Genomic DNA, 17,607 nt, shown 5'->3' on the forward strand with positions numbered 1-17,607 from the left:
ATTTTCTCCTCTTCAGTTTATGGAAAACCTGTCCTACAGTCTGGTTCAACCTCTCCATCACCTTTACCATTCCTTCATGGATCTTTGCCTACCCACACATCACAGCCACAGTCTCAGCCTCAGGTTGAGTTCACTGAAAAAGATCAAGAGCTGGAAAACATTCCACCATCAGGTGAAAATAGCAATGTGGAAAACATTCCTCGCCCTCTCAGTCCTACTAAGCTTACACCTATTGTGCATTCACCCCTACGATATCAAAGTGATGCTGATCTTGAAGCTCTTAGAAGAAAATTAGCCAATGCTCCTAGGCCATTAAAGAAGCGTAGCTCTATCACTGAACCTGAAGGGCCCAGTGGCCCAAATATACAGAAACTACTGTATCAGCGCTTTAATACACTTGCTGGAGGAATAGAAAGTGCTCCTTTTTATCAACCAAGCAACCCACAGGACTTTATAGGCAACTTAGCTGATGTTGATAATGGAAACACTAGCACCAATGGCAATATTGAAGAACCTATTTCTGTGCAACCCACAGTTGCTCTTCCTGATGAACCTCCTCCTTCATCAGATGCCAATGATAATGAATTACCGTCTCCTGCCACTGAGGAACTGATTAGCACTGAAACCACTAACCAAATCTCTGAGACTACTGAAGACAATAATAACAATCCTGCCGTAGTCCCTTCCACTGAACAGTCACCCAGTCCCACACCTGAGGTCAGCTCCCCAGTAGAAGATGAAGTTCCTGTGCCACCAGCTATTCCTCCTCCACTTCCTCCAGTAAGTGACGGCAGAAATACAGTTATATTACGTATTACTCTTGCCCTTTGGAAGTAGCTATACAGTCAATTACTCCTGCACTGACTGGAAGACAATGGGATTATGCTAAATGATATACAATAGCATAAGGTTTATGGTATCAAAGGAATAAAGGGAAAATGAACACAGCACCATGAAAGATTCCTATGGATAAGTTGACAGAAATGCTGTTTCTGTACTACTATTGCTTCATATGCAACTCTGGCTAGTTAGTAAGAAAATGATGCACATATTTTGTAGATGATCCTGCATGTTCAGGGTCATGTGTATCCTCTAGCTGCAGAACTTTATCTGAAATTACCCTTTGCCAAAAACTGAATTCCAGAATCAGACTTAAATTTAAATGTTTTTTTAAAAATAAAATAAAAATAATTAGAGAGATACCAATCTCCTATAATTGGAAGGGAGCTTGAAAGGTCATCAAGTCCAGCCCCCTGCCTTCACTAGCAGGACCAATTTTTTTGCCCCAGATCCCTAAGTGCCCCCCCTCAAGGATTGAACTCACAACCCTGGGTTTAGCAGGCCAATGCTCAAACCACTGAGCTATCCCTCCCCCCCTGGTTGCAAAGATAACTGTAAACATGAACCTGAGTGGAAACTGCGGCAGCGATGCTTTCCTAGTTCTGCAGACAGTCTGAAAAAAACAGCTCTGGGCGGTGTGAACTACCCACATTTCCCTCTACACCCTAAAAATGACAACATAAATGTCAACATTGCTGATTTATTTTAGCAGAAACATCCATCTACTGTGCTTATCCCACAATCCAAATTACCCTCCATGCTTCCCCAGGTGCCATGGCCCCCAACTGCCCCCCTTCCAGCTGCCAAAGCCTCCAGTTTCAGCCTGGCACGTCTGCAACACTATTTGTCTTGTCATTATCAAAATCTGCACTAGGTAGAGAATTGAAAATGTGGGGACAGCATAAAATAAATTGAATTTAATATAAAATATTACTCATTAGATTGTATTATTCACTTTCATATTGAATACAGTGAGCACACCTACTTTTTCATTTATCTAAAGCTGTCATAGAATCCAAGGACCTTGCTGAAGAATTTAGGTCCAGCTTGGCCACGGAGTACACAGGGCTTTGCATGTATTCCCTATGGGAACAGGTGCAGGCTGTTTTGAGGAGAAGGGGGAGATAATCTTTTCCCCCAAACTTGAGTATAACAGTAATTTAAAACACACATTTCAAAACCCTACAGCCTGTAGTCCACATAAAGCACAAATTGCTAAAACATTTTGCTGTAGCCTGGGAAAAATGCATCTGATTGATGTAAAATACTATTTAACAAAACAAATTTTAAAATGGCTTAGATTTTGTGAACATGTTTCTCCTGAAACCACTGGCTAGAAAAACACATACAATAGTCTAGTGCTGTGCAAGCTTTCCTTCCCCACCGCAAACAGCTTAGCAAATTAATGCATCTCAGTGTTAACCTGTAATGAACACTCCTGCTAGCTCAAACCTGAGATTCTCCCAAGCAGAGACTGCCAATCATGCTGAATTGTTTAATTTGTAATGAGACCAAAGTCTTGCTAGAGACTAGGATGAGCCCACCAGACTTGCTTTCAATTGTGATGTCAGATGGGATTTAAAGCTATGATATTCAGAGATGAGGGATGAGCTAAGTATTAACCTACTGTACCTTCTAACCATTTTCTTTAAACAGTAATCTGTTGTTGGGTTGGAATGACTTTCAGATTTCCACATAATAAAATCAATATCTGCCACTGTGGTTTTATAATGGAAATGCTGATAAATCTTAACACTTTGGGGGCACAGTAATGCTTGTTAAAACGAAGTTGACTGTTTTGTGATATTTATCCAATTTGGAATGACATCTACTTTTTCTTCCACTCAGACTAAACGTACCAACCTGAAGAAACCTAACTCTGAACGAACTGGTCATGGTTTGAGGGTAAAGTTCAACCCTTTAGCCCTCCTGCTTGATGCTTCTTTGGAGGGAGAATTTGATCTGGTACAAAGGATCATTTATGAGGTGAACTTTTCTAAATGTAGTCAGTCTCTTCCACATTTTTTCAGTGAAGGAAATGATTTGGGCTTAAGTATTTCAATTTTTCCCCATAGGTTGATGATCCCAGCAAACCCAATGATGAAGGAATTACCCCTTTGCATAATGCAGTGTGTGCTGGTCATCACCACATTGTAAAGTTCCTGCTTGATTTTGGTGTTAACGTGAATGCAGCAGACAGTGATGGATGGTAAGTGTGCTGGCACTTTTAACTTCAAAGTCCCAATTCAGTCAGTTTTGATAATGAAATTTAGTGGAGAGCTATCTAGGGATCAGATTATTATATATTTAACAAATGACCTTTTTGTAAACTCTAAGGCTATGTCTACACTAGCAATTTTGCGGTAAAACTTATGTCGCTCAGGAATATGAAAAAACACATACATGCAACCGAACTAAGTTACACTGACAGATGCGCCAGTGTGGACAACACTATGTCGGCGGGAGATGCTCTCCCGCCAACATAGCTACTGCCAGTCATTGCAGGTGTTTTAATTATGTTGACAGGCGAGCTCTCTCCTATCAGCATGGAGCAGTATGATCTTACAGTGGTGCAGCTGCATCGATATAGCTGTGTCGCTGTAAGGTTTCTAGTGTGGACATAGCTTTAATGATTGGGGTGTTGAAATGCATGACTTTACTAAATGTTCACCTAAGTGTAATGTACAAACTCTTCCAAATAATAAATAAATGCTATTGTATTTTGTTTATATTTAACTGTATAGTTCTAATTTGTCTCCCATATGTTTAATAATTTTGACTTGAAATACACAGCCTTCCCCATTTTTATCCCAAAGTGGATTTACTTTCATGGATCCTTTGTCCATAGATTGTTATAATTTGGCAGTATTAGTAATCAACTACTTTATTAAAAAATGCATGAATATCTATGTTTTTCTATAAGGTCTTTTTTGTGTCATCAATTTTTTAAAACTTTCCATTGATTTTAGAAAGGAAAGTATTAAAAAAAAGTTGATCCTAATATTACTCATGGGGCATTCTACGCCCAAAACTTAAAAATTCTGCACACAATATTTTAAAATTTTGCAAATTTTATTTCTCAAAATAACACTACATAATCACTCCAGTTTCAATTATTTTGGTAATTTATTTCAAAATACCTGTCAGCAAGTATGTCTGTAACAATACAGACACATGCAAAAATTCCCCCAGAAGTAGAGAGTTAAAGAAACCCCTATGACAACCCAGGTCCTATTTCTCTGTCCCCTTCCCCCCCCTCCCCCAGAGCCCACCCGGGGGACCAAATACCCACAACTCTTCCCCTGTGAGGCCAACCTGGTGCGGTTCCCCCCAGCCAATACACCTGAACCCTCTAATCCCCAGAGCCCAACTGTAGGGCCCCCCCCCAGCCCAGATACCCACAACACTATCATCTCCCCCCAGAGCCCAGCCACGGGGCCTCCCCGGCCCAGATACCTGCACACCCTCCTCCCCAGAGCCCAACTGCAGGCCCCCCCCCCAGCCCAGATACCCACACCCCATCATCTCCCCAGAGCCCGCCCAGATACCTGAACACCCTCCTCCCCATAGCCCAACTGCTGGCCCCCCCCCCAGCCCAGATACCCACACCCCATCATCTCCCCCCAGAGCCCAGCCGCGGGGCCTCCCCGGCCCAGATACCTGCACACCCTCCCCCCCCGCCCCCCCCCCAGGCCCGCCCCCTTGCCCAGATACCTGTCCCTTTCCCCCAAGTTCCCAGGAGTCCAGAGGGAGAAACAGCCTGATGCTTGTTTGGCCCCAGGCTTGCACAGAGTTTCCTGTGCGCCTCCCTCTCCTTCTCTCAGGGCATACTGGGAACTGCAGTTGCCAGGACCCCTCTAGCTTCCTCTCCCTCTCCCCAGCAGTGTCTTCTATGTGCAAGCTGGGCTCTGCCTAGTCCAGGGGCCCCTAATGGCGGCTAGCAGTACTGCAGTCCATTTCTGTGCGGTGGGGGAAAAGGAAATTCTGTGTGTACAATGTTAATTTCTGCATTGCACAGTAGCGCAGAATTCCCCCAGGAGTATAATATGTAGTCCATAGTTCTTCGAGTGCTTGTCCCTATGTGTAATACATTTCAGGTTTGTGCATGCCCAGGACCGAAGATTTTTTTCCAGCATCTGTTTGGTCCTCACATGCACCACCAATTCTCCTCATGCTCTGCACTGGGCTGCCAGACCCTCACCATATTAGTTCCTTCTTACTGCTCATGGTTTAGGATGAAGTTTTAGTGTATGTGCTGACTACTTCAGTTTCCCTGTAGATGATTTTTAAAAATTAGTTTTAGTAGTTTTAATCTGGTTAGGATAGATTTTTTTGGGGTTTGATTTCCTAAACTTTGGGAATCCCACCCATGGCGTGTGGAGCGATACGTTTCCTGTACCACACACCATAATCCCTATTTACACACACTCACTTACTCTTACCACCCTCTAGTTCTTCCAACGGCAGTGTGGAGAGTATGCCAAGGATCCCTGGCTTCAAAAACTGCATAGACTGCCAGAAGTCATTTCTGGTTACAGATTATCACAACACTTTGCTTGGACTGCCTGGGGGAAACCCATGTCCCTTCTAGGTGCAGTATCTGCAGGTCATTTCCAAGGAGGACAAAACAGTCAAGGGAGTTCTAACTCAGAAGATTCCTCATGGAGAGGTCTATGAGAGCGGTCACAGGCTCTGACTGGGGAGATCCCCCTCCCAAATGTCTAAAGATCGTAGGAACATTCCTTACAGTGGCTCTGGCTGGTTCCAAGGCACTCCCCCACCAGTGCCAAGAGACTCAGGTGAGGAAAGCCAAGGCAAATGGAAGGGAGACAAAATGTCTCCCATAAACTTCCCTCTTGTCCTTCCCCATCCAAGTCCTCTAAGAAGAGGAAAAAGTCTCCGTCGTGCACCAAGTCAGGAGACACCTTGTGCTCCAGAATGGGACCATCTGATACTGGGAAGGACCAGTCTGGGACTTCATCAGAAGGTAAGGCCACACCACGTTCCAGAACCAAGGTACTTTGGCACCATCAACAGCTGCTGCATCCACACTGCCAGCTCTGGCTTTCTCTGTACCAATGGCCTGAATTACAGAAACTACTCTATCCACTCCAGCCTGTTTCTCAGCAGCGGGTGACTTAATTGTATTTATGGAAGTAGAGTCACTGTGATACTCTCTGGAGTTCCATGTCCGGTACCAGGATATCATTCAGTACAGATATCTCTGCAGTCAAGCTAGACTGTTGCCAGTATCGTAGAGGCAGATCATCACTGCCTCCTCCAGGACTGAGAGGTCTCCTGTTGAATTTGGGGTTTGAGTCAGAAGAAGAATATGGGGGACACCCATCCCGGACTAGTCCCCCGACGGTGTCTTGCAGGGTTTGAGCTCAGAAAGGGTATCTGTATTGTCCAGAGTGTCTTGGTACTCCTGTGCAATTAAGAACCCTCCCTATGCATATTGGTATCCATCACCCTGGGGCTTTGCACCGAGGGGGTATGAGGTCACACAATGGCAGTATTGGGGCCTGGAAGACCCAAGGCTATCACCTGACATACCCATGTTAGGGACAAAGGATCCTCGTAGGTGTCCAGCTCCCAGGGTAGAGGAAGAGCACCCTCAGCCTCAGAAGTCACAACAACAATCTGGAGGAGAGGCCCAACAGGAAGAAGATGCCATCATGCTGGTGATCTTGTCCTCGTCTCCCAACGAGGCAGTGATTCCTGCCTCCCTGCATACCCTGATGATTCTAAGGCCTTTTAGGACTTAGTTAAAAGGGTGGCAGAGGCATTACACATTCTACGCATTGCTAGACATTCTGCACAACTCAGGACCGAATGGAATGGCACTCACCAAAGCCATCATCAAACCTACAAAGACACTTTGGTAGACACCTGCCACAGTTCCACCAGTAGCTAAGCAGGCTGAAAAGAGGTATTTTGTACCTGTGAAAGGGTTGGAATACCTATTATGTCATCTGCCTCGCAACTCTCAGGTAGTGTCAGGAGCCACCAAATGTAGGCAGAGACAGGTAAGTAGACACCTACTCTGTGTTTTTACATCCAGTCACATCTTGATTCCTGAAAGGTTTGGTTACAGTTTTCCCTCCCATGGCAAAACTCTCACCAGCCTGGAACCTAAACCTGGTTTTATCAACTCTGACAAAAGTGCTGTTTGAGCTTCTGGTACCCTGCTCTCTACTGCAGTTCTCAATGAAGGTAGCATTTTTAGTTGCAATCACTGGCCAAGAGAGATGGGGAGTTAGGAGCACTCATGGCAGACCTCCCCTGCCCCCCTCCAATAGTTTTCCACAAGAATAAGGTATTCATGAGAGTGCATCCTTAAGGTAGTGTCAGACTCACATTAACCAAAACATCCATTTCCTGTGTTCTACTCTAAACCACACACCAACAGGGATGAGGTAATGTGGCACTTCTTGGATGTGTGTGGGGCCCTTAACCTCTGTAGGTAAAAGGCAAGTCATTTAGGAAATCTCCTAGACATTTTGTATCATTTGTGGAAAAGATGAAAGGAGAGGCCACTTCCACCCAGAAGCTGTAAAAATGGATCTCAGGATGCATCATACTTTGCTACGAGCTGAATAATGTCCCTCTTGAGAGGCGTGTGAGAGCACATTCAACAAGAGTCCAAGCAGCCTCAGTAGCATCCTTCAAGGGTGTATCTATTATTGACACCTGCAAAGCAGCAACATGAGGCTCTGTACATACCTTCGCAAGACATTATGCACTGGTGCAAGCAGCTGCTTCAGATGCCTCCCTGGTTAGAGCAGTTCTGTATTCTGTTGTGACATAGGGCTGTGAGTGCCCACCTCCTACAGAGAGACACTGCTTCTGAATCACCTGAAGTGCATGACACATAGGGACAAGCACTCGAAGGATGTGTTGTCCTTATGTCCACTACCCACTTCCTTCTCTGCTGCCTCAATTTCCCTAAGTGGGGCCTAGCAGTAGAGAAGGAACTAAAATAGTGGCAGCCCGGCAGACCCCTTTATAGCTTCAGAGCAGGCCGTGAGCAGAGTGGAGGTGCATGCATGGAGCAAATGGACACTGCTAGGGAAAAATCTTTGGTCCTGGGCACATGAAGTGATGTGCAAACCTGAAGTGCATGACACATTGGGAGAACCCACCGTAGAGAACTCCAGTTACTACACGGTGAGTAATGTTTCCTTGTCCTGCAGCACTTCTGTAGTGTATGTGAGGAATTTAGAGAGCTGGCTTTGCTGAGCTATTTCTCGCCCTTCTTGCCTTGCCCTCTACTCTCTAACCAGCACAAGCCTCTCTGCCCTTTAAAGCTAACATACTACAGCCTTGTAAAATGTCATGAAAACTTACCATTCTCATTAAAATCTGTTGCCCCAATTGGCTACAGTGGGGTCAGAATTTCATCTAGGTTATTTGTTTAACTTTTATGTGGAGAATGTTTGTGGCACAAGTAAAAACGTAACTGTCTTTCAAAAGTAACTTCTAAAGGATGACTGAACCCTTTGTTGGAGGTTGGATTTGTAGGGTTCCTGGCCCATTTTGATGTCTAAATGTTGGCTTTGTTTCAGGACGCCTTTGCATTGTGCAGCTTCTTGCAATAGTGTTCATCTCTGTAAACTACTTGTAGAATCCGGGGCAGCAATTTTTGCTTCAACTATAAGTGATATAGAAACTGCTGCGGACAAGTGTGAGGAGATGGAGGAGGGTTATATTCAGTGTTCCCAGTTCTTGTACGGTAGGTTGCCAAGTGTATATGTTTGATAATTCCCTTTACAAACCTTTAAAACATCTCTGAAATTCAACTTTTCTTCTCTGTCCTGACTACCAAGTTGCTAGTTAAATTCTGTATCCTCCACATAGGTCTTTGAAACTAGCATTGCCCTTCCCTACACTCTTGTCCATTCAAAATACTGGTGCCAGAATATTTTCTTGGTTGTTTCTTTGGCCATGTCACCCCTCTCTCTTCAAGTCAGCTCACTGGCTCACTATGGCATTGTGCATGATTTTTAAACTTCTCTTCCTTCCTTTCTAGGAAACAGTTCTAATGATGATAGGGTTTTGGAGTTAGCAGGGTGTTGCCATGTACATTTCACATGGAATTCTGTCAGGATAGCCCAGACTTCTAGCAGACCACACCAGGAGGCTGAAGATCTAAACTTATTTGAATTCCTTATCATGAGTAGTTATTCATGTTTTGTTCACTGAATTAATGAGACAGATGACCTACAGCTTTTAAGTTCAGTGCATATATCACAAGAGAAGCATCCTTCTAGAAGCAGCAATTAAATAAAATTAAGATTCTTACACCAAAAAGAGTGTAAAGACTTCATTAGGGTTTTAATATACCCCTTGAGGTAGATTTGCAGTTTGATGATATATACAGCAAATGCTGTAATAACTAGGCGGAACAAGAAGACATAAGAACTCTAAACCTGTTGTGCTAGAGAATGTGTATGAGACTAGTATGAGTGATTTGCACTAGGGCTGTCAATTAATTGCAGTTAACTGACGCTCTTAACTCAAAAATTAATCACGATTAATCGCACTGTTAATAGAATACTAATTTAAATTTATTTAATATTTTGAATGATTTTCTACATTTTCAAATATTGATTTCTATTACAACAGAATACAAAGTATACAGTGCTCACTTTATATTTTTATTACAAATATTTGCACTGTAAAAATGATAAACAAGAGTATTTTTCAATTCACCTCATAGAAGTACTGTAGTGCAATCTCTTTATTGTGAAAGTATAACTTACAAATGTAGATTTTTTTTGTTACATAACTGCACTCAAAGACAAAAGAATATAAAACTTTAGAGCCTACAAGTCCACTCAGTCCTATTTCTTGTTCAGCCAACTGCTAAGACAGACAAGCTTGTTTACATTTATGGGAGATACCGGTGCTTGCTTCTTTTTACAATGCCGCCTGAAAGTGAGAACAGGCATTCACACAGCACTTTTGTAGCCAGCATTGCAAGGTATTTACATGCCAGATATGCTAAACATTTGGATGCCCCTTCATGCTTTGGCCACCATTCCAGAGGACATGCTCCCATGCGTGTTAAAAAAAAAATGTGTTAATTAAATTTGTGACTGAACTCCTTTGGGGAGAATTGTAGGTCTCCTGTTGTTTTACCTGCATCCTGCCATATATTTCATGTCATAGCAGTCTCAGATGATGAAAATGAACATGTGTCAGTCTGCTCTGCTTTGGATTGTTATTGAGCAGAACCCATCATCAGCATGGACACATGTCCTCTGGAATAGTGGTTGAAGATGGAGACGGATGAATCTTTAGTGCATCTGGCATGTAAATATCTTGCGACGCCAGTTACAGCAGTGCCATGCGAATGCTTGTTCTCACTTTCAGGTGACATTGTAAACAAGAAGCGGGCAGCATTATCTCCTGCAAATTGTAACCAAACTTGTTAGTCCTACTTCAGCCAATTGCTGAGTTATTTTTTTGTACATAATTCTATATTTGTAAGTTCAACTTTCATGATAGAGATTGCACTACAGTACTTGTATTAGGTGAATTGAAAAATATTTTTTTTACAGTGCAAATATTTGTAATAAAAAAAAGCACTGTACACTTTGTATTCTGTGTTGTAATTGAAATCAATATATTTGAAAATGTAGAAAATATCCAAATATATTTATTTAAATGGCATTCTATTAAGTATGATTAATTTGTTTTAATTGCACAATTAATCGCAATTTTTTAAATCACTTGACTGCCCTAATTTGCATCCTTATTTCAACTAAAGTAAGGCCAACTAATTTTCAAATACACATGCAATGAAAAGAAAAAAACATGGCATAAAACTTGTCATAGAAAGTTGGGAACATATCAGGTTTTAATCTCCAATTAAATTCCTGGGGGGGGAAATTATAATGGAAACATGGACTGTCTTAAATTGCAGCAGAATGAAAGTCTCTCAGTGTGTTCCACTGGAGAGGAGGACCCAAAATCCCAAGTGGATAAAGTCAAGGTACTTTGCCATCTGTAATATTCTTGTTTAACTTTTATTTCTTGATAACAGGAGTACAGGAGAAGTTGGGAGTCATGAACAAAGGAGTAGTGTATGCTCTATGGGATTATGAAGCTCAGAATAATGATGAGTTGTCATTCCATGAAGGAGATGCCATTACTATCCTGAGACGTAAGGATGATAATGAAACAGAATGGTGGTGGGCTCGACTCAATGATAAAGAAGGCTATGTGCCTAAAAATCTTTTGGGGGTAAGTTACTTTAAGCTTCTTCCTTCCCTCTTGAACTTGGCCTATTGTTACACTTTTCCTTAGGTGGGAGACTAGAGGGAACTTCTAGAACCCATTAATGCAACTTCTAGGTAAATCATTGCTGCAGTGACACAAAGAAGGCAATCCCTCTTTCCCGGGGCCAGAGTGCACTTTCTCTGAGCATTACTGCTGTAGAAAAAGAAAGATTGTAGTTAATTTAACCCAGGACAGTAAACAGAACAGTAATCATTAGGCTGCCTGAAGTTTTTTTTAGGTTATAACTTTTTAATTAAATCTTTAACATATTAAATAGTGATATTTTCCATGAGATCAAACAAAGGGATAAAAGTGGCTCCCTAAGTATAGTATGGTGGCTGTTGTGAGCAACCTTGATATTTGGTACATGAAAATTATTTAAATAATTGGAATGTAACAAGTTTGTGGCATGGATCACTCCTGGTGGGAGTTTGTGTTCTATTCACCTGCCTAGAAGGTAGATGTGGCCAAAATGCAGATCGGAATTATGCAACAAGTAAACTTTAAATTTCTGACTGCATAAAGTGGTGGAAAGTTATACTCATTTATTGCCACCCGCTGAAGGATGGAAATAAAAATTAATAGCATTAGTTATTCAGGTAAGGAAACTCAAACCTCTAACAGTCTCCTCTTGAATTGTTCAGACCTGCATGTCACTTTGTAATCTAGAGAAATGTACTAAATGCGTCTGGTGGACAACATGTCAATGAAATGTCTTACCCTTTGCTGTACAATCCATTCATGTAATCAGAAGTAACCTTTTGGCTGCAAGTGGGTTATCTGTTAATTATAGACTTGATTTTTCTGATTATCACACCTAAAGCTCGGGTATTTTTTACTTTTGATTTTGTTTTGCAGCTATATCCAAGAATCAAGCCTAGGCAGCGAACCCTTGCTTGAATTCAGTTGTTTGGCAGTGCAGAACATGGCTGGTAACTGGAAGCTTAAACCCACACTGGAGTCATCTTTTTCTATCACATTTCAACTGGAGAAATAAAATTCTAATCTTTGTTTTTAATGGTGCTCTCTCATTGATGGACAGCAGTCAAGGGTTTTAAAATCTGCAGTTTGTAAATGAAGGTCATTCCATGTAACCCACCACTGACTGGGAGAGGTACTTACAGTCTACAGTATTTTGTCAACTCCAAATACCAAAAATACTCTTATAGAAGAGTCCATGGGTGGAAGCTTGTGTTAAATGTTCACAAATGTCATTTCCAAATTGCAGATGTGCTGTCCAAGCTGTTCTAGTCCCCCAATAACTGTCGTGTCAAGATTTTGGATATTTTTTGACACCATTGAATGTTGTTTACTCATTACTGACTTAATTCTGTGTGTTCTGCAGAGAAGACTTTCATATGCTAAGTGCATAAGCAATCACCAAGGCTCTATATACTCTAGGATTTAGAAATAAAGATATGTTAACTAATGTTCTAAGTCCTAGTCTAGGGCCTGCTCTACACCTAAGACTTAAGTCAACCTAGCTACATTGCTCAGGGCCGTGAACAATTTTACATCCTGTATCACAGTTAGGTCGACCTAACCCCTACCATACATGCAACTATTGAACGAGAAGTAGTTTACATACAGCACTGGAAAAACTCCTTCCCTCACTAGAGGAAGCATCATGCTACAGTGCTGGAGCTGTGCCACTGTAGTGTAAAGATACTCTTTACAAAGCTCAAACAGAAGCTTTAGAGATGCTAGGATCTAGATTTTGTTTGCATTTAAATAACAAGCTAAAAGCATCAAAAACTACACTGTATACTTCTCAAAACCCCTACACTAATTAATGTGTTCATTTTCTTGGTATTCAGCTTATTACATGAGTTTTACCTCTACTAATTTAAGTTACAGGTCCCACTCCCACTAACCTGTGAACTTGTCTGTTTGGAACAAAAGAACATGTAACAGTGGATTTGCAGTCAGATTAAAGGATTTGTATGTTTGATGGATGAAAGTGCAATAGTTGAGAAGGGTAAGAGTCTGATAAATTAAGAGGTACACTAACTTGAAGTCTGCCTGAGTAGTTGAAGGACTAAAAAGTGGAGAGCTAGTTGTGCTAATATTGAGAGTCAATGAGAGGAAGAGAAACAAGGAGTTTGAGGATTTGAGAATGGCAATAATTTGCTATTTTGGTAAGAACAGTTTCTGTGGTTCTTGGCAGCCCAACACCTATTGCCAGGGTGTGTTGTGTTATGCAATAACCTTTCCACTATATTGTAGTTTCAAGCAAAAAAAAAGAAGGGCACTTCACTGGAGTTAATTGTACATGGTTTTATATACCAGAAATATATTTTGAATTTTTCGTAAGTTGTAGCCATGTGTTTTGCATTTTTTCTTCCATTAAAGTGTAGGCCAGTTGGTTTTAACTCTTCATGTACAAGTCTTGTGTATAATTTATATATCATTTATGCAGCGCTGTAATTTGCTTTTACCACCATTTAACATTAATTGTATATATATTGTGGTGATGAAACGTGAAAGGGTATTGTTAAAGAACATTGGCTACATGAATGTGACAATTTCAAGAGCCTATGATGCACATTTACATGTTCTCTGGATGAGTGTATAATAAAATACTGCTAAGGCATGGCTGCATTTTGAAGTGTTTATTTTAAAATAATGTTAGGCAATGGCAAAGTACTGTAACCTTTTTTCCACCAAACCTGCAAAACGAATCCACACTGAATGATGGTGATCACTTAGTACTATGCACATCCACTTGTGACTACTAAGAGGCTAGCTTGGCTGTACAAAGAGAAAAAGGCTTGAGATGCTGCACTGTGACTAGGTAGGCCCGGTCACTTAAAAAAAAATGTTTTCACCTTAAGCTGCTGGCCTCTTTCTTCAAGGCCAGTCTGAATGTTTGAACTTCATTCACTACCAAGTGCAGCCAGCAAACTCCTAGCTGTTTTCTTAGAACAGCTGAATACATGAGATTTTTCTAGTTCATGCTATAGTGCTTGAACAGACTATACCATTTAGACAGGAGACATGGGACATTTGAGTATTGTAAATAAATTTTTATTCTCTCCTCCACTCAAACCAAGAATATTGAAGTCTTTAAGGTTGAAAGTTAGCTTAAGTTGCTTAGCAAGTTGAAGTGAATACTATCTTGAGCATTTTGCTTATTTTAATAAGTATGAATTCATTTGATCCATAAGACTTGTACATTTAAAATACTGTATATGATATGTCCAAACATTAGTTACAATAATCTGATTAGTTAGCAAAAGGTGTTTACCACAAGTAAAATGAATATAAAACTTCAAAATCATTTTCTGGAAGCTTATATTTTCCTACGTAAGGGTGGCTCCAAGAGGTCACATTCATACAACCCAGTTTGCGATATTTGGTGAAACTTATCTTTAAAGTCTTTGATCACATGTTGAGAGCCCAAAATGATTATTTCTATAAAAGGGTATCTAAGGCAGATTTCATTGTACATTGATCTTCAACATTTGGATAAGAAAAAAACCTGAGATCTATACCCAAAAAGCTATTCTCTGTAGAAGAGACTTACAAATACATTTGTTTGCTGTTTGTAGCCAACAAATTAAATACATATAGTATACATAATTGGTACTACAAAAATTGTGCTATACATTTTAGCTGTAGTGCAGGTCATACTTTCATTTTCCATATTAAGTGCCAATAAGAAGACTTAACAAAATAATAAAGTCTTAAACGTGAGGCTATGTTTAAAGCATTAATTGTATACATATTGCACACTAGATAAGTGAATACTCATGGTTCCAAAATACTCACATTGCATTTGCCAGTGCTTACATAGTGAACCACATTTGGGGTAGAGAGGGGTTCATAATACCAATTACATGGATCAAAGTAACTAGCAAAAAGTGAGAAGCAGTTTTTCATCAAGCTGGTCTTTTCCCTCAGATCTCAGACAACTTGCTGCTGTTATTGGTCCCGGGATTCATAAAGGAGTTTTGCTGCCTAGGATTACAAAAACAAGACAGCAAACTGCAATGATATATTTAGGCACCTCAGTGGTAAATAACAAACTTAAGGCCTCAGTCTTCCCCAAGAAACTACAGTAAAGCCCAAAAGCTGTAACTTGTTTTCAAACCCTGGCCCTTCTACAGATGTAGAGTTTTCTTACATGGGAGAGAGACTAAATCATATTCTAGAGCTTACTATCATGCCACAACATCAATTTTAATCAGATTCTCAAGGGGTAAAACTTCAGAATTTCAAAAAAATATCTTGCAATCTTTAGAATAGTTTATCAGTTATCTGGCAGGTCTATCATGACAATTTCTTGTTGAGAAGTCATTTAGTGATGCTGGCTAGGTAACATCTTTCTAACCAAGTTGCTTATCTTATGCGGACATGCACCTTATAATTTGTATTTCAAGGAATATTCCTCAGGAATAATACATCAGCCTTGGCACTGAAAAAAGTAATATCTGTTGGGGGGTGTTCTATGAAACAGTGAGTACAATGGTAAACAGCCTTTTAAATGGTCTTTCTACAACATGAGTGATCTGACCTGTTTCCAGGTGAACTAACTCACTCAATGTATTTTCTTTTTAAACACATTTTTCATAGGCCTGGTTCACTGCTATCAGAAATGTTGATTAAAGGGATTATAGAAAGCTTCTCACAGAGTAAGTAAATGGTACATGATTTCAAGATTGTTTACAAACTCTGGGAGGATTGCCAGAAATTCTCAACTCTGACTTCTTGATCAAGTTTGAGGTACTATATACCCTCTCTTGTACCCCCAGCTAAACCAGGCTTAATAAAAGCCTAGCCCAGAGAGATTGCCTGAGGTCGGCCTGGAAAAAGTAGCTGACAGCCATGTTTGTTTGGGGTAGTAGAAAGTGGATTAAACAGCCGTGCCTTGCGAAAAACAGAAGTCAGTACAAGCTGGGCCTTCTGGGAGAGATGTTAAAGGATGAAGCAAACTCTCTTCCTTTCTTGGGAGAGAACAGGAGGGGTGCAGATGGGGGCTCAAGACAGGGTTGGGGGCTCAGGGCAGGGGTGTGGGTTCCAGCCCAGTGGCGCTTATCTCAAGCAGCTCCAGGGTGGCAGTGGTGCACAGCGGGGCTAAGGCAAGCTCCCTGCCTGCCCTGGCCCTGCACCACTCCCGGCAGTGGCCAGCATGCCAGGAAATGGCTCCTGGAGGTGGGGTGGGGAAGGCACCTCCACCATGCACTGCCCTTGCCTGCAGGTACCACCCCAAAGCTCCCATTGGCCACGGTTCCCCATTCCCAGCCAATGGCAGCTGCAGGGGGAAGTCCTGCAGCTGGGGGCAGTGCACAGAGCCCTCTGCCCACCCCCTGCTGCAGGGACATGGTTCTGGCCACTTCTGTGAGCAGGCAGGGAGCCTGCCTTAGCTCCCCTGCTGCACTACGGGGCTGGCAATCCAGCAGGCCGGATTGAAAGCCTTGATGGGCCAGATCTAGCCCATGGGCTGTAGTTTGCCCTCCCCTGATCTAATAGATAAACTAACACTTTCTGTACTCTGAGATCCAGTTTAAACACTGAGTTCTTTTCATGTCAATTTTTAACTTGAACAGTATCTCTCACATCAAGACATTTGCTTATTCTTAACCAACAATTTATTAATTACCCAAAACCACATTAGTATATAATCAACAGTTCATTACTCAAAAAGACAGCAGTCTTGCAAGCAATTATCACAGACTAGAATTGAGGCTCAGCAATTATATTAAAAACTAGTCAAATTACCAATATTTCTTATTACATTTACTTATGATCAACAATTCTCAATTCTTTAGTACCTAAAATCACACTTCCAAAGATGCACTTGTCTTTAAGGCACTAACCACAATCCTCTGTTAGACTAGTCCAAAAGGGACAAGTTTAGATCATTAAAAGCAATTGCTTAAAACAATTATTTTCAATCTCTAATTCCTTTAGAAATCCAAACAAATTGATCTAAAAATATGATTACTTGAGACTCACTAGAGTGTGGAGATTCAGCAAGGTAACTTAGTTATTTATACTGAAGAATAGAAGGGGAAATACCATCTTTGAAATGAAATTTCACCACCTCTGCTTATCCTCTTAACCTTGGGATGAGGGAGCGTCCTCTCCACATGACTGAGCTGGGTGTTGGTTGCATTTAGGATTCTGCAGCTACTGGGGTTAGGTTCCGTCAACTCTGAGTACATAGTGACCTCAGTTTTATACACCAGTTTCAGTGCTCATTGGAGGGGGGCCACCTTCCAATTCCTATAGGACACATACCAAGTAGGTACTCAGGTTTGAGCTTTATTTCTCTGCTGCTTCCATTAGTATCTAGCACATGCTTGTTGGTGTGTAACAAATTTCCTTAATCCTTTTCTTAGCAGAGGCTTTAAATCTAAGTCATTTCAAAAACTACTTCATTATTTGCCTGCACAAATTGGGATCCCCCATTCTAAGCAATTTCTCTTAATATCCCGAAGTTATACCCTGCTGTATATCTTTACATTTCTCCTTCCT

The 17,607-nt window shown here is 41.2% G+C and overlaps 2 protein-coding genes across 12 annotated transcripts in view; one reads left to right on the plus strand and one right to left on the minus strand.

The window, feature by feature from the left end:
• The window catches only part of PPP1R13B (protein phosphatase 1 regulatory subunit 13B), a 116,111-nt gene extending 102,295 nt beyond the window's left edge, over nucleotides 1–13,816 (plus strand). For all 9 annotated transcript variants that reach the window (XM_039538513.1, XM_039538512.1, XM_039538511.1 and 6 more), the window contains 6 exons: nucleotides 17–780; nucleotides 2,689–2,826; nucleotides 2,916–3,049; nucleotides 8,409–8,575; nucleotides 10,892–11,091; nucleotides 11,986–13,816. In XM_039538513.1, coding sequence (XP_039394447.1) covers nucleotides 17–780; nucleotides 2,689–2,826; nucleotides 2,916–3,049; nucleotides 8,409–8,575; nucleotides 10,892–11,091; nucleotides 11,986–12,027 — 1,445 coding nt within the window. In that variant the 3' untranslated portion in view covers nucleotides 12,028–13,816. The remainder of the gene's footprint in view (nucleotides 1–16; nucleotides 781–2,688; nucleotides 2,827–2,915; nucleotides 3,050–8,408; nucleotides 8,576–10,891; nucleotides 11,092–11,985) is intronic.
• Nucleotides 13,817–14,132: 316 nt separating this feature from the next.
• The window catches only part of ZFYVE21 (zinc finger FYVE-type containing 21), a 30,635-nt gene continuing 27,160 nt past the window's right edge, over nucleotides 14,133–17,607 (minus strand). For all 3 annotated transcript variants that reach the window (XM_039538533.1, XM_039538531.1, XM_039538532.1), the window contains one exon: nucleotides 14,133–15,087. In XM_039538533.1, coding sequence (XP_039394467.1) covers nucleotides 15,052–15,087 — 36 coding nt within the window. In that variant the 3' untranslated portion in view covers nucleotides 14,133–15,051. The remainder of the gene's footprint in view (nucleotides 15,088–17,607) is intronic.

The sequence above is a fragment of the Mauremys reevesii genome, linkage group 4, assembly GCF_016161935.1.
Source record: "Mauremys reevesii isolate NIE-2019 linkage group 4, ASM1616193v1, whole genome shotgun sequence".
Lineage (NCBI taxonomy): Eukaryota > Metazoa > Chordata > Testudines > Geoemydidae > Mauremys > Mauremys reevesii.